This window comes from Cebus imitator, unplaced genomic scaffold, assembly GCF_001604975.1.
Source record: "Cebus imitator isolate Cc_AM_T3 unplaced genomic scaffold, Cebus_imitator-1.0 Scaffold27, whole genome shotgun sequence".
Lineage (NCBI taxonomy): Eukaryota > Metazoa > Chordata > Mammalia > Primates > Cebidae > Cebus > Cebus imitator.
This window is the reverse complement of record NW_016107342.1, coordinates 14,255,023-14,280,191: the sequence shown is the minus strand read 5'-3', so window position 1 is coordinate 14,280,191 and position 25,169 is coordinate 14,255,023. Positions and strand designations below refer to the sequence as shown.

Below are 25,169 nucleotides of genomic sequence, written 5' to 3'. Positions count from 1 at the left end.
TTTTCTTTGATAGAGGAGCACATATTTTTATAATTTTTTTTGAGACAGGTTCTCACTGTAGCCCAGGCTGCCGTGCAATGGCACAATCTTGGCTCACTGCAACCTCCACCTCCCAGGTTCAAGCAATTCTCCTGCCTCAGCCTCCTGACTAGCTGGGAATACAGGCATGTGCCACCATGCCCAGCTAATTTTTAGTAGGGATGGGGTTTCACCATATTGGCCAGGTGGTCTTGAGCTCCTGTCCTCAAGTGACCACCCACCTCGGTCTCCCACAGTGCTGGGATTATAGGCCTGAGCCACCACACTGGCTATTTGTGTCAAATACTTTCTACTTAAGAAAGGAATAGTTTAGCCAGAAGAGGTAAGTCAAATTATGGCAAAAACATTTGGCTCCTATCAGTACTCTCAGCAATACTTTTTTCATTATTTTTTGAATTGTGTTGAAAGATGGTAGCAAAATTTAAAAAGTTATTTTAACTCCTTAAAATGTGACTACTAGCATGTAATGCCCAGGCTTTTTTTTTTTTTTTTTTTTTTTTTTTTTTTTTTTTTTTTTTTTTTTTTCTTTTTCTCGTGTAAATAAATTTTTTTGCCATGGGCCTAAGGGAAAGTCCACTATTGAAAATTGTGTGAACAGCACAAGCATCACCACTTCCTGCCCCCAACAGATGCTCACACATATGCTCAATGTCCTTGATTTTACATATATGAGGAATGGGATAAAAAAAAACAAAGGTCAAAGAATAATCAAAATTTCTTCTAATGTGTTCTTCAAATTTTCACTTAAAAAAAGTAATCTAAACATTAAGAAAAATTATAACATATGTACCTCCACTTTCAGAAAGCTTTCCCCGGTATATTCTGTCTTCTACAACATCTGTCCAATAAAGTAAACTTTGATTGAAGTGAAAATCAAGTGCTATTGTGTTTCTCAATCCAGGAACAAGTAGACTATAGTCTCTTTTGTGAAGATCAATCCTTCTGATCTCATGACGAATAGAAAAGATGATGAATGCTTCAAAAGGATCTGAAATTAAATTTATTTTTAATAGGCTTATGAAAATATAAACTCTAGTAAGTGGAATAAAATGCTAGGGATTGAAATATATTATTTAAAAGTACAATTTATTATATGATTCTCTGTCTTAAAAGAGCAATTTCTTTTAATCCAAAATTTAACAGAAACTTGCAAAACTTAGGTTTATGTTTATTCATTAGAATAGGTATTAGAGAGTTTTTATTCCTTGGATTTACATACACCTGATAGTGATTAAAGAAGAGAAGAATTATTGCCATACAAAGACAAAATGGGAGATTTTCTGTTTTTTTGTTTTATTTTTTAGAATTTCAGCTGACAACTTAAAGCTCAGAAACATCGCCATAGGAATTGCTAAGAATTGGCTAAAACTAACTTTGCTACTCTGAGCTAACTATCCCATACTTACAGATCCATAGAGGAGAAATATCCAACAACAAAAAAGATTTCTGTAGTTGTTGGACTTATAGTTAGGGAGTGCTTCCCATAAGAGAGAAGACGGCAGCTTTCTGCAGAGTCCAAAAACATCGTAACTCTATCATTCCTCACATACATTTTTAGCCTGAAATAGGTCTGAGTAGGGAGAAAGGGAAGAAGCTTTGAAAATGGATATGAGATTAAAGTTTCTTTTAGTATTTTTTGTGCCTAAAAGAATGTTTCAATATCTGAAAGTTACTAAAATTATGTTCTTATTTCAAAAATGTGTCAAACCCTAAACTAATTACTGCGAGACATACTGATGTATATTGTGATCACTTAGATGTTGCAGTTATTTATTGCACAGTATTGTCTTTGCTCTGTGACATTATTGTGAGCAGAGCTAACTGAAACAATATATCAAAAACATGTACAGAATAGTTCCAAATAGCTCCCAATAAAACAAGTACTTTTAAAATGTAAATCCAGGACTCAGCATTTTTAAAATAAAGAAAATGTTTGTGTTGGATAAACAGTTGTTTAAAAGAAAAATACCTAATTTTAGATTATCTCTAATATTAGTCTTTGATACAGATTGAATTAATTTTTGTATATGGTATGAGATAGGCTCAGATATCATTCAATTGCATGTGAAAACCTAGTTCTCCCAGCACTATTTCTTGGAACGGTGATTTGTTTCCTCCACTTATGTTCAAACTTATCTCATACCATAGACAAAAACTAACTCAAACTGTATTACAGACCTAAATACAAGAGCTAAAATTACAAAAGTATGAGAAGAATACATAGGTGTATACCTTAGCGACCTTCGATTATGCAATGGTTTCTTAGCTATGAGACTAAGACTTAATCAGTGACTAAGATGATTATAACAGAAAAGATGGATGACACAACGGATGGGAAGGATGTAGAAAAATTAGAGCCGTCATACACTGCCAGTTAGCTATGATAAAAAATGCAGTTACTTTGGAAAATAGTTTGGCTCTTCCTTAAAATGTTAAATATTGAGTTACCATATGATCCAGCAAATTCTAACTCTAGTCGTATACCCAAGATAATTAAAGATGTATGTTCACACAAAACTTGTACATAAATATTCATAGCAGCAACATTCATAATAACCAAATATGGAAATAATTCATATGCCCATCAACTGATGTGTAAACAAAATTTTATTTATTCACATGATAGATATATTAATCAGTACAAAGAAAAGAATTACTGGTGTATGCTAAAACAAATATAAACATTATGCCACGTGAAAGAAGCTAGTCATAAAACATATATTGCATGATTACATTTAGATGAAATGTCCAGAATAGGCAAATCTTTAGGGGTAGAAAATAGATCCCTGGTTTCCAGGGCCAAGGGTAGGTATTAACAGGAAGTGATTGTTAATGGGCATGGTGTTTGCTTTGGGGTGATTAAAGTGTTCTAAACTTAGATAGTTGTAATAGTTCAACTGAACTGTGCACTTTAAAAGAGTGAATCTTATGGTATGTAAATTATACCTCAATCTATCTGTTATTTAAAAAAGTGGTAATGACTGTAAAAACTTGTAAAGTGTATAAAACTGTACAAATACTACTTTTAGCTCACTGTTAACAGTCCAGTTTCATATATATCACTAATTTTTAATTCATTCAGTGTCATTACTATAACCTTACTCAGATCTGAAAAATTTTCTCTCTACAGGAAGAAAATAAGGAATGCCAAAAATATAGTTCAATTTCTTTTCTGTGCATTTGAGTTAGTTGAATAAAATATTTACTATTAGTACAATTAATGGAATGATATTTCAACTCAAAGAATTCAGAAAATAAAAATGAATTAATTCAAATAAATTTGAAAAGAATAATAAATATAACTTCAGTAATTGATAAAACACCACAAAAGATATTACTAGCAATTCCAAAGCCATTTGTTTAAAAGAATAACAAAATCTAGATAGACTAGATCTATGGCAGGCTTGATTATTTATCTGCATATGTAGACATACATACATATATACACATACATATATAGAAATATAAGTTAACAATAGGAAGAGTGAAAATAGAAAAATAATATAGAAAATAAAAAAAGATGAGTAAGATATGCCTTTTAATAATATGCTTGAAAATATGTAAAATAAGTTAATTCCTAGAGAAATGTGTTAGCAAAATTGACTTAAAAAGAAATAGAAGGCCTGGTGTGGTGGCTCAGGTCTGTAATCCCCATACTATGGGAGGCCGAGGCGAGTAGATCACCTGAGGTCAGGAGTTTGAGACCAGCCTGGTCAACATGGTGAAACCCCGTCTCTACTAAAATTACAAAATTAGCCGGGCATGGTGCAACAGCCTGTAATCCCAGCAGCTCAGGAGGCTGAGGCAGGAGAATTGCTTGAACCTGAGGGGAAGAGGTTGCAGTGAGCCTTGATTGTGCCACTACATTGCAGCCTGGGAAACAAAGTGAGATTCCGTCTCTAAAAGAAAGAATAGATAGATAGATAGATAGATAGATAGATAGATAGATAGATAGACAGATAGATAGAAAAATAGATAGCTGGATAGATAAATAAATTGAAATGATATATAAGCATTGCAATAATTGATTAAGTAGAAAAAGCATACCCTCCAAACTAATGTGAGAAAAATAAAAACCTACAAGACTAAAAGTAATTTAACAAAGTGGTATTCAAAGTATCTACACAGACTGCTGCCAGTCCACAGACTTAGTTACTAGTCCATAATGAAGTCACGTAATAATTGAGAGTATTTAAAAAAATTTTACACACCAATTAAAACAGCATGACCATACCCATTTTATTGGGCAAAATTGAAATCCAAAAATTATCAAAACATCACACATGGAGTGCTTCCTATGTACCAGAATTATTTTTAAACTTTTTTTTTTTGACAGAATCTCCCTCTGTTCCCCAGGCTGGGGTACAGCGGCATGCAACTCACTGCAACTTCTGCCGCCCAGGCTCTAGCAATTCGCATGCCTTAGCCATCTGAGTATCTGTGATTACAGGCATGTGCCACAATGCCCAGTTAATTTTTGTATTTTTAGTACAAAATTGTACTAAAATTTTGTATTTTTAGTGCAGGGTTTCTTCATGATGGCCAGGTTGGTCTTAAACTTCTGACTTCAAGTGATCTGCCTGCTTTGGTCTCTTAAATTGTTCAGATTACAGGCATAAGCCACCTTGTCCAATCATTCTTTTTTTTTTTTTTTTTTTTTTTTTTTTTTGAGACAGAGTGTGGCTCTGTCACCAGGCACCAAGCTGGAGTGCAGTGGCACAAGGTCGGCTCACTGCAACCTCCGCCTCCCAGGTTCAAGCAATGCTCCTGCCTCAGCCTCCCAAGTGGCTGGGACTACAGGAGCGAGCCACTACACCCAGCTAATTTCTTTTTTTTTTTTTCCTTCAGTAGAGACGGGGTTTCACCATGTTGGCCAGGATGGTCTTGATCTCTTGACCTCATGATCTGCTCACCTCAGCCTCCCAAAGTGCTGGGATTACAGGAGTGAGCCACCTCGCTCGGCTGTCCAACCATGCTTAAACATTTATAAATCCCAATTTATATAGTCCTCAGAAAGCCTTATGAGGTAGGTGATATCATCCCCATTTTACACAGGAAGAAACAAGGGTATGGAGGAATTACTAACTACCATGCCAAAGTCACACAGCTAGTGTGAAGAAGCAATTTGACCCATGATGGTAGGTAGTGTTAGCAAGAATGAGGAAATTTCATAAACTGCTAATGGTAGTGTGTATTTCTACACTATTTTGGAGACATATTTGACTATACAGACTTGAACATGTGTAACTGATGATACGCATACACTTGAATATGCAGTTCAACTTCTGTACATTTTCACACGTAGACATGATAAGACCATGCACTACAACATAGTTTGATATAGCAAACTCCTAGAAACAGCCTTAAAGGCCACAAATAGAGGAATGAAAAAACTGTAATCTTTCTATAGAGCAGAATGTTATAGAGCAGTTAAACCTCAAAACCATATTTATGAGTTAAAAAAAAACCTAGTTTCAGATGTGTACATAATGTATATAACTTGTGTCAATTTAAAAGCACAGTTTTGTATGATGTTTAAAAACAGAAACTATAAGGATAGAACAGATAAACCAAGCTCACAAAAGAGGCTGTGTCTGGGGATGGAGAAATTCATACGCAGAGGGCTTCAAAGTGATCTAATGTTTTATTACTTTCAGAAAATGATTTAAATTATGAATGATAAATTCTAAATATTAAAAATACTGGCTGTTGAATACATTATTCTCATTATTTCCAAACATGTTTGAGTTTACTATAAAATGAAAAGCGATTAAATTATATCTGTTTTCTTTGAACAATGACCTTTACATTGACTATCTTATTAAAACTGCTCATAATCTTTTCAAGTTCTTGTATTCTTTATAGTCATCTTATGTTGATAAAATACCTGTTTCATAAATATTTACTTGACTAAAATAAACAAATAAAATAAACCAGTTTACAAAGGTCAAAAATCAAACTGTAAATTTTCAAATGATTTTATATTTGAACTCTTAATCTAGATATCTTCTTTAAGTGCCTCTACTTTTAAGATTTCTGTTGACTTATTAGATTATTATTTCCCCTTTGAGAAAATAAAGTTGTAATGAATAATCCAATATGTCATTTCATAATCCAGTGGGAAATCATGAAGACAGAATTTTAAAATCTCATAATGTTTCAATCTTGACATAGCTATATTAACTTATTTTGGGGCAAATCAATTTAGAATGAATATAAATAATACGTGAAGTAGCCATCCATTTTTACTGTTTTCTAACAATTCTTCTAGTATACTAGCTTCTGTTTCATATATGACTGAATTTAACAGCTCAAACCAGCGTATTACCCTCTTAACAGAGAAGTGGCCTGAAATCTTTCTCCTTTAGCATATAACGAGAGATGAGATATGTACAAAATAAAGAAGGTTACAATTTATATTTTTTATAAGTGATGAATTTCATGTTTATAAATCTAGTGCATTACAAGAAGCTTTTAGCAAACACTCAGAAGACTCTGGTCTGCTATGTACAATTCTCTTCTTTGTTTTTCTTTTAGTCCCACTACCAATTTGCAGAATGATTTTCATAAGACAGACTATGAAAGCAGCAGATGAGTTGTCTAAGAAAAAGAGTCCTTCTTCAGATCCTTTCAGGGTAAATTGCTATTACAACCATAGAACTAGCAATTTTATGTGAAATCCCCTGATTCTTTACCATATATATAAAATCATCAAACAAAAAGTGATATTGCTGTTACAATGTTTTCTCCCCTGCTACTTCAGAGTTTTTACTGTACTTTCTGTTCTTACATTTAATAATTTATTTGAACTTTTCTATCCCATCATCAGATACATTTATTTTACACAATAGCAGCGTATGAAGTAGTAAGCGGTATATTATTTATCTGGTCCAATATATATCATGACTTGCTTCACTTCATTTCTCCAGCTATAGCCATATTGGAGATGAATGAGAGTTAAATATTTCTGAAGAATAATATACAGGTTGGCAGAGGAAATAGAATCTATAGAATGAAAGCCAGGATGGACTTTCAAGTATTATTCAAACTTGTACATATATAAGATTATGTCATCAGTGGTCCTTCATATTCTTTTAAGAGCCAATTTTTTAATTTCTCTTTTAGTAATTTCCAAATATTTCTGGTTTTTATGTCAAGTTCTTGACTTGCTTTTTTAACTCACCAATTCTTTTTATTAACAAGTTGTAAGAATCTCCATTTGAGGTGTGTGTGTGAGGGAGAGAGGAACACTCATCCAGGTAAGAGGTGGGCTAACAACAAAACCTGCATTTCTAGGATATAGCCCAGTGTCTTTTACTAGATTGTACTAAAGAAATATTTTTTATTACATAGATGAATAAATGATAATTGTAAAATCCATGAATGAATAATAAGCCTAGAAGACCCTAAATATGACAAAAATGATTATGGGAGGAAGAAGAAATATGCAAAACAATGAATCAAACACAGGAGTTTAAGTGAGGGAAGCACATGGACAAAGAGGACTTGTTCAACAGAGGTCGCCGTAGATGAAGTTAATAGATGGGTGACTGAAAGGAGACGATATCTGAAATCTCTAAAGTTTAGAACACAGAGTTAATTTCTTCAAATTAATAAGAAAAGGCAGTCATCTTAATAAGAGAATGGCCAAAGGAACTTAAGGCAAGTGAGTATATAAAGAGGTGCCCAAACTCATGAGAAATAAAAACAATGTAAACAAAAGCAATGACATATTATGTTACTCCTCTATATTAGGGGAGAAAACTACAGAGTGGATAATTTTGAGATCTGCCAAGAATGTGGGAACTTAGAGAGTACACTGTTGGTACAGATGTAAACTGTGTAACCATTCTGAAGAGGAACTGGTTCTACTTAGTCATAGTAAGTAGAAGCACATGTTGTGATTCAGCTATTGGTTCTAAAGGAATTTTTATGTAGATCTGTAAGAATGCAGGTAAATGTATGTCTATGGAATCATCATTTGAGCGGAGAATTAGAGGCAACTTGAGTGTATTTACATGGTAGAATGGAAAAGCATAAAATATGTGTACACTATATAGTGATTAGAAGTAACCGAGTAGGTTTAAACAGCACAGTTCATAGAGACAGTGCTGACTAAAAAGAGTAAATGACTATAATATGGATGATAATAGCATTTTCATAATTAAAAGATTGTGTATGCAAAAACAACAACATAGATGCATAAGAGAATATATGAACTGTATTGAAATGATTTCCTCTGGAGACAGAGGTAAGGAAGAGGGGTAGTCTTTAGAAATAAAAGTAAAGAAAGAGAGACCAAGGGAGGGCATGAGGAAAATAAAAATATTTCATATACCAATGATAATACTATGCTAAGAAGTGAGGAGTATAATCAACTCAACCCTTCCTGCCTGATCTTCAAAAGATAAAGAGAGGAAGCGAGATCATAAATATGAGAATAACTGAAGAAAAGAGAAAGGGCCCAACTACAATAATCATTTGCTGCAAAATTTTCATGTCTCATAAGGGATATAAGATATTTTGATTCAATCTCCACCTTGAAAGTGGATACAATGATAACAAAAGTAAGATCATGAAATGTTGGCTATTTAAAGGGATCATAGGAGTGTATTGGCTCACAGCACAGAGAAATTGCCTGGATCTTTGTAGTCCTATACAAATGCTCCTGCTTTGGGATCAGGAAGAATAAAGTTCAAAACCTTTGCTCTAACATCTCTTAGTCACAATCTCTTACCCTGAGCAAATGAAGTAATCTTTCTGGATCTTCACTTCAAAACGTACAAAATCAGAGTTTTAAGGCATTTATCTGGTTCTTGGGAGTAATAATCATATTTTAGGTGTTTGATAAATGGTAGCTATTAATAACATTATAATTATTAACTTGAAATAAACTACTTGTAGATAAGGTAGTTGTGAAGAGTGTATAGGATTCAAATTTCCAGAGAGAAAGTGGACGATATTATTATCAAGTCATAGATAAGAGTGATTGAAATATGTTAAGCAGATGATGAAATGAAGTGAAATATGTGAAAGTGCTTTACATATTCTTAGTCATCCATATACTATCATTACTCATGATGAAAATAGCAATAACGTGCCTAAAGTCAAAGCCCACAGTGGATGATGAGGAAACATCAGGTTGAAGAGGGAAAATTAACAAAAATGAAGAAGGCTCTGAACAGCAGATAGAAAGGTTTCAGGTTAATTTCATAGATAATAGAGGGAAACCATTAAAATGCAAACAGAAACTGATATGTAAATGTGTCATTTTCTAAACAGAGATAAACAGATGACCAGATTTTAAGTCCCTCACAGCCTCATTCTCCTGATGGCTTCACCTTTATCATTCACTTCTCCACAAGGCAGTACATCTGCTTATCGCTTTATTGTTTATCTTGACCCCTTTCTATTAATTTTTATCTTCCTGGATCTGGATTTTCCTCTCTCTTTGTCAGTAAAAATACTATATTTTTTTCAAGCTTCAATATCTGCCTCCTCAAAAACTGAAGAAACAAGAAGATAAAAACAAATTTGCTAGAGAGAAGATCGCCATCATCATTAGAACATATGTATCTCCCAGCCTGTGCTATGGTGCAGATGCCAGTTGATTGTAGAATGAGATCTGAATCCAAGAAACACTGCAAAGAAAAAATTAAGACCCAAAGAGAGAAGGCAGCAAGGAATTGGAAATAACAAAGATAAGTTGTGATTGTGAGCCCTGAAGAGCAAAATAATACTGCAACTATTGACAGAATTATGGATTCTTGAGGGAGAAGAGAAAGGGGACATTTAGCCAATTAATCATGAGGTGACCTGATGATACCTGGGGAAGTAAAATTAGATAGTAAGAAAAATGATAGGCCAGGCACGGTGACTCACACCTTTAATCCCAGCACTTTGGGAAGCCGAGGCAGGAGGATCACCTGAGGTCAGAAGTTCAAGACCAGCCTGGTCAATACAGTGAAACACTATTGCTAAAAAAAAAAATACAAAATTTAGCCAGGCGTGGTGGCACATGCCTGTAATTCCAACTACTCAGGAGGCTGAGGCAAAAGAATCACTCAAACCTGGAAAGTAGAGGTTGCAGTGAGCCAAGATTGTGCCACTGCACTCCAGCCTGGGTGACAGAATAAGACTCTGCCTCAAAAAATAAAATAGCATAACATAAAACAAATAAAANAAAAAAAAAAAAAAAAAAAAAAAAAAAAAAGAAAAGAAAAAGAAAAGAAAAGAAAAGAAAAGAAATCAAGAGGGAGAAGAAAGAAAAAAAAGAAGAAAAATGAATGATGTAGTTGGAGATGTAAATGCCACAGCAATCAGCTCTGGGTGATAAGAGAAGATCCAGAGTGGAAAGGAGTTGTCCAACGAAACACAGTTAGAGGCATGTGAAAATTATGCTTCGGGTACTGGACACAGTATACCAAAACACAACCATTATATTTATGCATTTTTGCGCTTACGTTTACAATCTCTTTCTTAAAAATGATTTAAATTAAAAAATAAATATAATTTTAAAAACTCAAAAATTAAAAGGAATGAGAGAATACAAACAAAAAAATTAATGTGAAAATACAACCTGATTCAGGCTGAGACTTTTTAAAAAATGCTATAATGTTATCTGCAATGTTACTAGAAATATGCTGCCACCTTGCCAGTGGGCTGCCTAACAAACAGCAATGAAACCAGAAGAAAATGCAATTGAAACAGGAATTTTTTCCTGACCCCTTCACAGGACTCACAAAAGGGGTGGCTTCTTTACTCAGCCTGAAGCTCTCAACCCCTCCTTGGAGAGGGAGCACGCAGGTGAGTGGGCGCAGAGGCCAGAACAAATGTTTCTGGGCGCCAGCAGGAGCAGAACTCTGTGTATCCCGGTGGCAGCCTCTAGGGGGTACCCATGAGCCCTAGAGCCTCGGAAGCATATTACAGTGCACTCTTTCACTTAGTCGTCAGTGGATAGCTTAAGTGTTGAACAGCTCTGTGTCACAACTTCCTGTATCCCAAGCTCTTGTTGGGTGTCCAGGAAAAATCAGCTGGTACAATGAATTGGAGATGGTAAATGCAGGGGATTTTACTACTGATGAAAATGGCTCTCAGTGGGATGGAGAGCCGAAAAGGGGATGGAGCAGCAAGGTAGCCATCCCCTGGAGTTCAGCCCTCTCAGGCCAAACTGTTCTCCAAGGTCCTGCCATCAAGCCATCCCTCTGAAGTCAAGCTGTTTCTAACCAAAGACAAGCTGCATTTTTTACTCCTCTCCTTTGCTGCTCTGCTGCCAATGAAGCCTGGGGTTTTTAAGGGTACAATATCAGAGGGCAGGCTGGGCCAGGGTGGTTTGGGAAACGGCAACATTCCAGCAGGAAAACAGAGAGGTAAAGCTTTCACTTTGAGCTGCATGTCCGGGCTTGGGGGTGGGACCCTCACAGGGAACTGCCCTGTTCTACCCAGTATTTCCCTGGCTTCCTGTCCATATCAGAATCAGCAGCATATTTTAGGTGACCATAAAGGAAATCAATACTTCAGAGAGAAGTCATTAATAATTGAATTATAAGTAATAATAATAAATGAGTTAAATTATTAATAAATGATTTAAAGAGGGACAATGTAATGGAGTATTGAGATATAAAAGAAATCTGAGATTTTAGATACATTAAATAAAAATAAAAATTATAAAAGTAGTATTTATGAAAGATCATTTTATTTAACTAATAAGATACTAGGAGTGAACTTAGGGAAAACAGAATCAGTTCTGCAATTCAGCAAAATCCAGATTGTAAAGAATCAGAGAAGGAAAGAGTATAGAGAAATGAAAAAAGATGAGAGAACTACAGAGGAAAACTCAACGGGAAAAAAAGAATGAAACAATCATGGCTGCAATTTGAAAAACTACCTTTTCTTTTTCTTTTGAGACGGGGTTTCCGTCTTGCTCAGGCTGAAGTGCAGTGGCACAATCATGGCTCACTGCAGCCTCAATCTCCTGGGCTCAGCCAATGCTCCTGCCTCAGTCAGCTGAGTAGCTAGGACCACAGATGCGCACCACCATGACTGGCTAATTTTTAAGTTATTTGTAGATGGGGGTATCCTTATGTTGCTCAGGCTGTCTTGAACTCCTGGGTTCAAGCAATTCTCCTGCCTCAGCCTCCCGAAGTGTTGAGATTACAGGTATGAGCCACCATGCCCAGCCAAAAGACTGCTATCATCTTTTTTTTATTTTTTTAATGTAAAGAGGGATAAGGACAGGTAATTGATTCAATAGAAAGAAACCATTTTCAAAGAGGGAATCAACTGAAGATAATGCAAAAGAGAAAAATGAGCAAGAAAGAAGAAATTTATATTTTTAAAGTCCAGTAGTAACTAGTCAATTTGTTTTTATTGAACTGTGAATTTGCTACTTTTCTAAAACAGATGGGATAAACAAATTACAGAATAAAGCGTTTTTTTTAACATGCACAAAGTGCATCATACATTTCAGAAGAGATTTATTACTAGCAGATAATTATTCACTTAAAATGTTTTATTGTAACTTTAAAAGATGAAATATACTTTTGCTTTTCTATAAAATTATGAACGAAACAAGTTGGAAAATATAGCAATCTTAACACTGAGAAATCATATGGTACTGCTAGAGTTTGTTGGGGCTCAGAAAACAGTGCCCCAAAGTGAAGACCTAAGAAGCTACCTCAGAAGCAAAGTCTCTCCCCAACCCTTTCCTGCCTTCATGTCTTTCATGCTTCATTCTCTCCTTAGGTAAGCTGTAGTAACTAGAATCTTCCTTTCCCACAGCAGGTCATAGAAACTAGCAGCCCCTTTCTCCAAAGCTGGCCTTAAAGCCTAAAAATATTATTCTAACTTTCCCTGACTATGATGGTTAATACTGAGGGTCAACTTAATTGAGGTATGCAAAGTATTGTTCCTCGGTGTGTCTGTGAGGCTGTTGCCAAAGGAGATTAACATTTGAGTCAGTGAACTGGGACGGGCACAAGCACTTTCCATCTGGCTGGGTACCATCTAATCATTTGCCACCACAGCTAGGAGAAAAGCAGGCAGAGGAATGCGGAAAGACTAGACTGGCTATGTCTTCTGGCCTCTATCTTTCTCTCACGCTAGATGCTTCCTGCCCTCAAACATAAGACTTCAAGTTCTTCAGCTTTTGGACTCTTGTACCTACACTAGTGATTTTCCAGGGGTCCTCACGCTTTTGGCCACAGACTGATGGTTGCATCATCGGCTTCCCTACTTTTGAGGTTTTGGAACTCAGACTGGCTTCCTGGCTCCTCAGCTTGCAGACGGCCTAATCAGGGAACTTCACCTTACAATCTTGTTAAGTCAATTCTCCCAATACAGCTCTCATCTATCCTATTAGTTCTGTCTTTTTAGAAAACCCTGAAAAAGACACCAACCTTTGTGTTCAGGAGCTGGCCCTAAAGAAATTGAAGACTCTCATTCCAGCAGGGGTCTGGCTCATATCCTGGAGGAAGGAATGCTGTCCAGACAGGTTCAGAAGAATCAGAGCAAACAGGTCTTGCTGGTTCCCTCCCAGCCATCTATTAGCATTAGATCACACCCTTTTTGTCCAATAATATTTCTAAACATCTGTCCATACTTAATTGAGCCTAAGCATAAAATATTGTTAGTTTTTCCTAGATGTTTGGGTCTTCATTCTGCAAGTTTCGGTGTTACATAAAACTACCATCAGGTTCCCACCCAGGACTAAGCCTGGGGAATGCAACCCAGCTGGTGTGAGTCCTGGGGCTTCCCTGCCGAACCATCTGGCAGCTGAGCTGTAGGAGGAATGTGGGCTGAAGCACTAGGACAGGAAACAGTGCCCTTCGCACTCACATGGAATCAGCACACTAAACTGGTGTCTCGGTTTAAGGACTTTGGGCTGAGTTCCCCTTAGAATTGCAGACCCTAACAAGCACTCTCGGGGCCATTGATTTGTCCAACAACAAGATGGAGAACCTATCGCTTTTGCTGAAACAGAAGTTCACTTTGCTGAAGAACTTCTCCTTGAACAACATAAACTGTTCTGCCTAATGGGATTATGAAATCCACACACAAAAAACCCAAAACTAGAGATGCTATACCTAAATGGCAGTCACCTGAGAGAGCTGCCATCTACATTTGGGCAACTGTCTATCTCATGACCTCTCTGGGAACCAACTGGGAGAACTATCACCCAACTTTGTGCCTAGGGCACTGGATGTGGCAGATATTTCCAAGAACCAGATTCAAAGTATACCTGACAGCTGCAGGTCATCAAACTCAACCTCAACTAGAAGCAGATATCTCAGGTCTCAATAAAGACATCTTGCTGTCCTTGCCTTAAAATTATTCACCTGGGAGAGAACTGTCCTGAGCTCAGCATGCTTCCACGGAGCATCTGCAGTGATTCTCAGATCTGCCCACTTGCTATGGAAGGTAATCTTTTTGAAATAAAGAAATTTCAAGAACTTGAAGCCTATGATAAGTACATGGAGAGGTTCATGGCCACCAAGAAGTTTGCATGACATTCTCCATGGGAGAATGTCCATGGGAACAGGACAGTTCCATGGGAACCTTACAGGATATTGACTTAGAACCTGTTGAAGTGTGGCTGCTTCAAAGGCTCCTGTTGTCAAGGGTATCTGCAATAAAACGATACTCCAAGAGATTATGTTTTACTCAATGATATTTTTTCCTTTTCAAGGCTCTTCTCAATTAAGCTAAAAGAAAGGAAATCAAGAGATAGAAACACCTCTTCATTTGAATCATGGGTATAGCAGTGAGAAAGTTGGTCTTCAAAATCATCATTAGTTTGGCATTAAGAAACCAGTAGATAGCTGCTATTTTTACGGTGACGGAGTGCTGCCTGGTAACAGAATTTTCTAACTCCACACCACAGCTTGAGATTTCATTTAGTTTCAATATGTGAGCTTTCACAAAGTCAGTTGCCATTTCATTTCTATGTTAACACTTCATATTTTTATGAAATTCAAATAATTCATGAGAGGCTGGCATGGTTAATCTAAGGATTTATGATTTTATACCAGTCCATCAGGTCAATTGCAGTGTTCATACTTGGAATTTAGGATTTACATAAATATGTGACTGTTTGTCTTGATTTAAAAAACTATGCTTTGTCAGAGAAGCACCAATACAATACTAAGAAATATTCCCCAAGGCAGCAGTAGCAAATTCTAGCACCTTATTGACAGAGGGCTCTGAGGAGCTAAAACTCTATATGCAACACTTACAGGATAAGAGTCATTTTCATAATCAAGATTTTCTGGAAGGTTTGTTAGAAATAATGTCTTCTTTCTGGTAATCTTTCCTCCTTTTTGTATTTGTAACTCTACTAATCAAATTGTCTATCAATAAACTCCTGTTATACTATTTTAAAACAAGAAACAATAAACAAAACAAAAACTATGATCAAATAAATTTGCTATGATTTTCTCTTGTTAACCTGTCTTTGTTATAAGAGAGTTATCTATGATCCTTATGATGGGGAGGAAAGGGAACACCTCCTTTCTGCCCCTACAGCTTCTTTCTGAGCTGAGAGCAGAGGGGCCAATTCCCTTAGGAGAGTTATCTTTGTACTTGGTCACCTGGATTTAAATGTTGAATTACTCTAATATTAGACATAAGATGTTATTTATTTCATATGGTATGTAACCACTCTAAGACACTCAATCATTTTGTCATCTGAAGCCAACTCTCCAATAATGATAACAAATTTGTCTGTGGTCAATATTTGATCTATTGTTTTTCCATCTGAAACATGTAGATGAATGAAATGACTATTACCATCACAACAAATTGCTGTTTTTCAGGCTCTCAAGCCAATTACTTTGTGTAAGAATATTGAAGAAGAAAGTGTAGAATAAATGTCTACTATACTTATTCTCTAGGACTCAAATTTTAATGATCAGAAGAAAACTGCAAAAATAATTACAAACAAAACAAAAACAAAATTGAAAATAAAAGATTAAAATAATATAATCTCTAAAAGAATATTTCTTAACTGTATATCATTTTCCCAGAATTGGACTGGATATTACATAAAACACAAGAGAAAAGTTTATAACCTGATTTCTAACATGAAGGTTTATATTATTTTATTGGAAGATAAGAAATAAGGGAAGAAAATGTCTAGAAATATAAAACAGCCAATTAAAAATGTGACAACATATATACAAGAACAATATACCCTAGATATAGAAAGAAAAAATAGAGAACAAGGATATTTGGAAGAAGATTAAATTAATGAAAAAAAGACTTGAGACATAAGTCTCAAAAAATATCCAGGATTTCTGGAGATAAAGTGAGGAAGGTACAATCTAAGTATAAGAAACAACATAAATAGAAATTCATAATGTATGGGTTCTTAGCAGTCTGATGAAGCATGTGGACTCCTCAGAAAGTTGTATTTTTCAAAATAACTTTTTACTTTTATTTTTGTAAGTACATAGTAAGTGTTAAAGTAGTGGTATACTTATGGGTTATGTGGAGTCCTGATAAGATAAGTAAGCAACAATGTTGAATGGGTTCCAGGTGGCGGAGAGCTCCAAGTTGGGGAGAGCTCCAAGTGGGGGAGAGCTCCAAGTGGGGAAGAACAATCATTCTGATAGAAGGCTAATCTCATCATAATCAACAACCTTCTTGTTCTGTGGGCACAATGATCTCATTCCACAAGTGGCTCCCTCTAGCACAACTATATAAAATGTCCTTCCAGCCCCTGCCTCTTTGCAGACAGCTCCATCTCTGCTGAGCTGCCTGTTGCAACCTTGCAATGCATTTTCATACTTTCTCTAATAAACCTGCCTTTCTTTAACTACAACTGTCTTGGCAAATTTCTTTACCCCCTGTGCCACTGGCCCTAGTTACCTTACAGGTTACATGAAATATTTTGATACAGGCATGCAAGGTATAATAATCACATCAGGGTAAATGGGGTATCCATCACATCCAGCATTTATCCTTGTATAACAAACAATCTAATTATACTCTTAGCTTTTTAAAAAAGTACAACTAAATTATTTTTGACTAAAGTCATCCTATTGTGCTAGCAAATACTAGAAAGTTTTTAAAAGTACAAGAACAGAAGAATAAAGTTTTTCAAAAAGTATAGATAAGAAAACATATTGAAATGCAGTTACTGAAATTAAATAATTTTTGAATATAGTCATAAATGTATTTACTTATATATTTATTTTGATAGCATGAAATTCAAACTTTATTTAATACCGTATTTGATATGGTGTTCCTTTTTGTCTTGGAAAAAGTTGAAGAGATATTCCCCCAACAGAAAGGATTTTATTAGTGTATTCAATAATAAGATCCAGCAGTAGGTCTAATGAGTCCCATTATTGAATTAGTGATGGATTTCAAAGCCTGAACAGAAGTGATATTTTGAGATATGGTACAACTATAATGTGATATGAATATGTCTATTACTTCTATTGGCAAATTCATGTTGCTGCTAATGACTTCTGTGGTCTATGGCATACATTCACAATAAAAAGAAATGCTAACTTTCAGTTTGAAGTTAAAATAAATCTATAATATTTTCCCAAACAAAATTCCTGGATCTCTTCAATTCTATCTATGAACTTCTAGGTTTCCTGTGGACTCAGACTAAGAATCTGGAAAAGATGATGGGAAGCAATACTACTTTAAACACCCTATGGGTGTGAGGCACAGTCCCTTTCATGCTATTTTTACAACATGCTGTAAGCAACAAATGGTTATAATTGGCAATGTTACTTGAAAAATGAGAAAACTGAGGCTCAAAAGTGTTATGTAATCTGCCTAGGGTCACATAGAGAATGAATGTCAGTTACACAATTAGAGTTTGAATATCATAATCTAAAGCCTTTGTTTGCCTTTCCCACTGTGAAAAACCACCTAGAGAATCCACACAATGTTTTAAATAAGCAGTTAGAAGATGAACACAGCCAGAGCAAGAAATTGTTTTCAAGAGCAGTAGAAATAACAACTGAGAATGTGGGGCAGGACCCCCTAAAAAGCATACACAGAGAAACAAAGCAAATGCTTTTGCACATGCAAAAACAAGCCCATCAGGGATATGATAATGAAATCAGTGTTTCAGGAAAAAATAATCTGACGGTAACAATTCAATGGATTGCAAAAGTAAGAATTATCATAATATTTTCTCTCCAGAAATTTTGTAGTGTGTCTAAAATGGCACATTATAGTTAAATGTTTTAATCTAAAATTAGCTGAATCCTTTTGTTAATTTTCTGAAGCTGTTTTGGGAATTTGTTGTTGTTGTTTTTTTTTTAAAGATATATTCTTAAATATAGTAACACACACAAAATATCTACTTACCAACACTTGTGCAACTTTCACCATCTACACCCAGCTTCCAGCCTTCATAACATGAGCACTTGACTGTGTGCTTGTGCTGCTCACACACTTGGCTGCACTTTAGATGATTGCTACAATAATCCACAATTTCACATGTTTTATTGTCTTTGTTGAGTTGAAGTCCTTCAGGGCAGGAACAGACAATTCCTCTTCCAGGAACAACAGAACAGTGGTTGCTACAGCCTCCATTGTTCAGTGAACATTCATCTGTAAAAAGCAGGGAACAGATTATAGGTCTTCTCAATTGCTTTCCTCAGTTAAATACTAATCATTGAACTCAATTCTCTAAGCCTACAATTAGCCAAGATACTATAAATGAATATAAGAAAGACCTATTTGGATTTTTTATTCTTAAGGGGCTGATATAGAAATGATGACAGAATTCATCCAAAGGCCAAATTTAATTCTATAAGATATAAATTATAAATGGAAGATTTTCATTTCTGTAAAACTTTGGAATATAGTTTGCTTTATCCCACAGATGTAAAGCGCACTCAATATTTCTGTTATGGCTGGAAAGATTATGCTAAGCCTCTTGGCAGCTGTGCAAAATCATTTGTAGAGGCCTTCAAGAATTGATGCACATACCATGATGATCTGAATATCAGACATGTCTTGATATTAATAAATTAACAAGCATATCTTTATACATATATAAATATATATACATAATATCTATATATCTTTTGCAACATTTGTACAGTCTAATCTGGAGTTACAATGCAGAATCGATTACTTTGTCCATTAATGGCTGCAGGAATTTATCTTTGTTAGGTGAATTGCACATTGTGCCTCCTATGTTGGTTTATATTATTCAATAATGTCATGGAAACATCATAAGCAAAACACTAAAAAAAAAAAAAAATGTTGTCCTGGTATTTTGACTGAAACAATGGGCAACAGTTTTGATTACATAGATAATATGATTAGTTTGTAAAACAAAAAAAGATTATCTTTTTGAATAGCATTTAAATATATAGCTGTCCTTTAAATATATTTATTATTCTACTTTATCACCAAATTGCAAGTTCCATGAGGGTATAGAAATACCTATTCTGTTTACCAGTGTATACCTAACATTGCGTAACAAGTTAAAAATATTTGATGATTTTTTTTAAAGTAGCAAAATTGTCTAAAAGCACACATTGCCCTGAAATTGATTCAGTATTGTCTACTTGAAAAAATTTCAATATGCCATGCTTATAACCTTGAAGAAAATGCCAGATAATTGTCTTTGAAACTACATTACCTACCACTGTGTGCCATTAGGTACATAGAAAAAAGGCCGAAAGAAGCTTTGTCTTTCTTGGCTTTAAAAATATTTTCAAATGCGTTTCAAACTCTATTTAATTGTGTATGTTTTGAGATGTGCTAAAAAGACTATTATCTAATAATTGGTAAATTGCAATAATATTTATTTACATACAGCAAATACTTCTGGCTGTCTATGAAAATGTATCCAGTACAAAAATTGGCCTGAAATGTAGGGCTTTAAAAAATATTTCTACAGTTTAAAAGCTCTATATGGGTCAACTCTTCTTCATATAATTTTTCACCATCAAAGAAGCTATAGTAATAAGAAAAGGAAAATGATTGTATTAACTGTTTTCTCTAACAATTCAATTCAAGTTTGGTATTATTTTAGAAGAAAAAAAATAGATTCAGCTCTTGGTTCTCCAAATATGTTTGTTCACCCATAATCATAAGCATTTCAAAACAGCAGTCATTTCAAAGTATTTACCCCATTTTAGTTCAATTGACATTCTTTTTCAAGAATATTACTGTAAAGAAATGTCACTGTGCCCAGGAGGTAAAAAAGAACTGTTAGAATGCTTTTAGCTTATTTCAAATGTCACTGTTCTCTCAGTACCAAAGTGTCTTTTTCTAATATTATCTGTAGAATGAAGTCACGGATTTTAGGTTAAATGAAATTCACATTGAAATCTGAAATTGAATAAATAAATTTAATGCCACTATTTGCATAAGTAGAACCTGTTAATTCTTACTTAGCCCTAAACGTGTCATTAATCTTGCAACTTCTTTAAAAATTTTTTATTACCTGACAAAGACTCTCTCCATGACCAAATACTAGTCAGGATCCTCTAAGTCCTCTTCTTGACTAGACCTTAGCCTTGGCCTATAAAAACTGCAGACTCTGAGCACAAATTATTTCATCCTCCTGCCCTCACCTCCACCACCCCTCCCCATGCCCGTGGGCCACAAATACATACTAAAAGACTTGAACAATCACTAGCACATTGTTTAGCAGCTTAAATGTGCATCCCTAGAATGACCCCAGCCCCTACATTAAATTGACTCCCTTAGAAACATCACAGTAATAGGCAGATAGGCCCTGGAATTCGTCTTAGAACAGTTGCTTTAGAAAGCTTGCAATTATAAATCCTTTCTCTGTCTTTTTGAGATGTAAATTTTCTACTACCCAGAACTGCCTTCTAAGGAGCCAAGAGCTTTCTCTTTGAAATGCAAACATATGAGAAGGTAACTCTCACTCTCATTCTCCCTCCCAGCCCGGTGGGTATCTTACACTCACTTGCTGCCACTGCCTCCTAACACAAAGACAAGTCTGTTTTCCCTTCCAGTGAAACATCAATGACCAAAATCAGATGGCACAATCTTGTGGACCAGCCCCCTTAGCCCCCTTAGTGCTTTTTCCTTAGAAAACCCCACCTTTAAAAGTTTCCAGTCTTTAGTTTCAGTGAAGCTGAGCTCAGTTCACACAGGAGTCTCTTTTCTATCACAAGAGTTACTAATAAATAAAATCCTTACTTACTGTTTTACAAGTTAGCATCTGGCTTTGTTTATCTTTGACATATTCTTATAGCAAAGATCAATAGAACTCCATTTTAAAGTCTATTTTTGTTTGTTTCTTAAGTGGGAATCCTTTTTCTTTTGAAATTATTTTTAAAACTCCCTAAAAATAATCTCTTCACTAGAATTAGAAAATTTACACTCTTGGGTTCTCCTTTTCCTTATATACATTGCATATAATCATAGAAAAGGCAATGCAATCCCTTGGCCAGTATTTGATTTTTGTTTTTATTGTTCTCTTCATAACTTCACCACTTAAAGAGCGGGGTGTGTAGTTCAATATGTCACAATGCTGCAATTATAATAGTCTTTTTTTCTTCTCTGGTGCTTTCACACCAGATTTCTTCTTATAATCCATTTCAATCTCTATAATCTTTTGATATGTTTGGGCAAAACTCTTTAAGTAATGACTATATGGCTAGATAAGAAGTGGTTTTCAATTCTGAAGTAGACAAAGAAATGAATTAAAGGGAATTTCCTCATTACTCTTTTCCTTTCCCAACTTGGAAAGTGAAGAATAGGAAAATAAGACTGTGTTTCCTTATTTTCTTCATTTTTCTCAATGGGTGTACTTTACGTCTTTTGCCTTTTATTTATTTCATTTAACTTGAAGGATGGGGAAAAGGTAGAAAAGTACTAATATTTTTCAATAGCTGTAGCATCAGGCATTATTACCATGATTACCTAATACCATTGCCTCTATTCTAATTATAAGAAACCAACATTTTAAGAAATAAGTCACCTACTCAAATGATTTAATTAAAGAAAAGAATTTAAGCTTGTTGAAGTCTAGAGTTTTTCCATACATTCTTTTTTCTTTTAAGAGTATTGATAAGTTTCTTTTAGAATTGTATTTATAACCTTCATGAGCAAAACTCTCATCAACCCATTCCACTACAAATAACAAGCTGGTCAAAAAAAAAAAAAAAATGAATACAGAAAAATGAAGTTAGTCATATTTTATTTATAAATTTTGTTGGTTAATTTTAGTTGTTTTTCTTTTTTCTTCGTCTGAATCTTTTTGTATAATTTTAGCATCGTTGAATGAAGACTGTTGCATTCACCGATTCAAGGTTATTTTATAAAATCACGACTAAAAAAAGACATTTTGCCACATATGTTAAAAAAATCGTTCCTTGTTAAATCACTCAGTATGCTATTAATGCTCATTTTCAGTCAAAATATAACTTTAGGCTTCAATGTAGTTGTCTTTTCTGCTTTCATTCAGTCAGCTTCATTATTTCCTAAAGTCATTTTCTCATAGCCTCAAGTCATCTCATTATTGTTCTTATCATTTTGTAAACTGTTCTTCATTACTCTCTTGATGTCACCTTCAATATTATCTGGAAAACACATTTTAAAAATCTCTTTGCTAAATCTCTGATCTCCCCAAAGAGAAGAAAATGTAATTTTCTTTTGTATGTGCTGGTTGGTAAGAAATCTTGCTAGCCAACGGGATTTCAAAGCTCATTGAAATAATCATTTTAACTAGATAAAGCATACTAAAGAAAACTGCTATATGAGGACTCAAAACTAGAGAGAAAATTATATCAAGTTGGATAATATTCAATTGGCTTTGTTATACAGTCTCTCTCTCTTCCTAAAAATCAATTTCTGTTGTAATGATTAGAAGGCATATCAAAACATATAGGGTGGTGGTGAGCTCTATCCCATACATGAGGAATAACAAGTTTTTCTTGTTCTCAGTGACTCACTTAACAATCAGTTCAACTGAGGGAAAAGCATTGGTCACCCAGAGATCTAAATGATGAACACAGCTCTACAATTAGGTACTTCGATTTAGGCTAGCTTTTTCTGAGTTGTTTTCAGAAACTTCTAATCACATTTAAACTTTTTCTATAGCCTTAGAGTATCTGAAAAATGTAGATAAGTTTCACTGCTAAAAGTTACACTTAAAGGAAATGAATCAAAGAAATGAATGCTACTATAATAAGTAACAGCAAGTAAACTAAAAGGTTGTAGTTTCCATAGAGAAGTCAATGCAGTTAAACATGTAATACCACAGAGATCGCCTTCATCAGAGCCATCAGGACAATCCTTTTTCCCATTGCAGAGTTTCTCTGGCTGCAGGCAGACTGAGGTGTCATTAGCACAAGGATACTTGGGTGGTCCACACAAGAAACTGTCACAATCATCTTCATCTGACTGATCTTCACAATCAATATCTCCATCACACACCCATGCTTTGTTGATGCATCTCCCTTAAGAAAACAGAAATAGCATGTGTTTGATTTTTGTGATTAGGTCATTGTAATAATGAGTGGCCATTATTGTCTTCAGTCGCAGGCAGAATTACGCGTCTTTAGCAAAAGAAAACGAAATCTATTTGCTTATTATTTGACAGTTTATTTTCATGACAGCATTTGAATATTTATTGTCTTGGTCATTAAAGTACTCTTAGGGTTTGACCTTTGATATTTTCTTTAGTTTCAAGTCATTGCTTGAAACTATATTTAAATATATAAAGAGATAGAGAGATAGAAATTTTCTGTGACTAATTGAAAGTTTAATCACAAAAATAAAAGCAAATTTTAAAGATACATTTGTATATCAGTGCTTTTTATATCCCTAAATTTAGGTAAATGCTATTGGTGCCTGTCAGAAACCCAAATTCAGGTAGATACCTTATTTTAGCAGGAGAGGTTGTCCTTCTATTTATATTTATAAGCTCAACACCCCAACTCCCCACTTGACATATTTACATGCCCCCTTATAAGTGAATATCAAATGGCATCAACCATTTTGGCAGCTAACATATGTATAGACAGAATTTATAGAAATTTTTTATTGTTTCTAGCAGAAAAAAAGAAAATAATTATTGTTTAGTCAGCATGATTCAACATTAACAGTGTGAAACGCAAAGAGAACAACGGCCATTGTTGTCATTTTTTTGTTTTGTTTTGTTTTGTTTTGTTTTGAGATGGAGTTTCCTCTTGTTACCCATGTTGGAGTGCAATGGCGTGATCTTGGTTCACTGTAATCTTCGCCTCCTGGGTTCAAGCAATTCTCCTGCCTCAGCCTGTCAAGAAACTGGGATTACAGGCATGTGCCACCATGCCCAGCTAATTTTGTGTTTTTAGTAGAGATGAGGTTTCACCATGTTGGTCAGGCTGGTCTCAAACTCCTGACAGATGATCCACCTCAACCTCCCAAACTGCTGTGATTACAGGCGTGAGCCACCATGCCTGGCATTGTTGTCTATGTGAACGGTTCACTGCAAAGTTTTCCTCCTTTCCAAATTGTCTTTCATTTACTTCTAATTAATTATCCTTTCTAGATTATACAATGTTCAGTTGTAACATAAAATCTTTTTTTTTGAGATGGAGTTTTGCTCTTGTTACCCAGGCTGGAGTGCAATGGCATGATCTCAGCTCACCGCAACCTCTGCCTCCTGGGCTCAGGCAATTCTCCTGCCTCAGCCTCCTGAGTAGCTGGGACTACAGGCACATGCCACCATGCCCAGCTAATTTTTGTATTTTTAGTAGAGACAGGGTTTCACCATGTTGACCAGGATGATCTTGATCTCTTGACCTCGTGATCCACCCGCCTCGGCCTCCCAAAGTGCTGGGATTATAGGCGTGAGCCACTGCGCCCAGCCCACATAAAATTTTTAAATGTACCTAAAGATAAATACTATTGACTGACTACATACTAGCATCTTATAAAAATAAGTGGGGTAGGCAGGGCATGGTAGCTCACACCTGTAATCCTAGCACTTTGGGCACTTTAAGAGGCCGAGGCATGTGTATCATGAGGTCAGAAGTTCGAGACCAGCGTGGCCAACATGGTGAAACCCCATCTCTATAAAGATACAAAAGTTTAGCTAGGTGTGGTGGTGTGTGCTGTAATACCAGCTACTTGGGAGGCTGAGGAAGGAGAATCACTTGAACTCGGGAGGTGGAGGTTACAGT

General features: G+C 35.2%; 1 protein-coding gene and 1 pseudogene across 3 annotated transcripts in view; one reads left to right on the top strand and one right to left on the bottom strand.

Moving 5' to 3' along the window:
• The window catches only part of LRP1B (LDL receptor related protein 1B), a 1,911,091-nt gene that overhangs the window by 644,844 nt on the left and 1,241,078 nt on the right, over positions 1–25,169 (bottom strand). For all 3 annotated transcript variants that reach the window (XM_017523186.2, XM_037736613.1, XM_037736614.1), the window contains exons 22-24: positions 23,259–23,459; positions 18,370–18,615; positions 830–1,027 (exon numbers count right to left, since the gene is read on the bottom strand). In XM_017523186.2, coding sequence (XP_017378675.1) covers positions 830–1,027; positions 18,370–18,615; positions 23,259–23,459 — 645 coding nt within the window. The remainder of the gene's footprint in view (positions 1–829; positions 1,028–18,369; positions 18,616–23,258; positions 23,460–25,169) is intronic.
• On the top strand, positions 10,322–14,546 carry LOC108300394 (annotated as a pseudogene).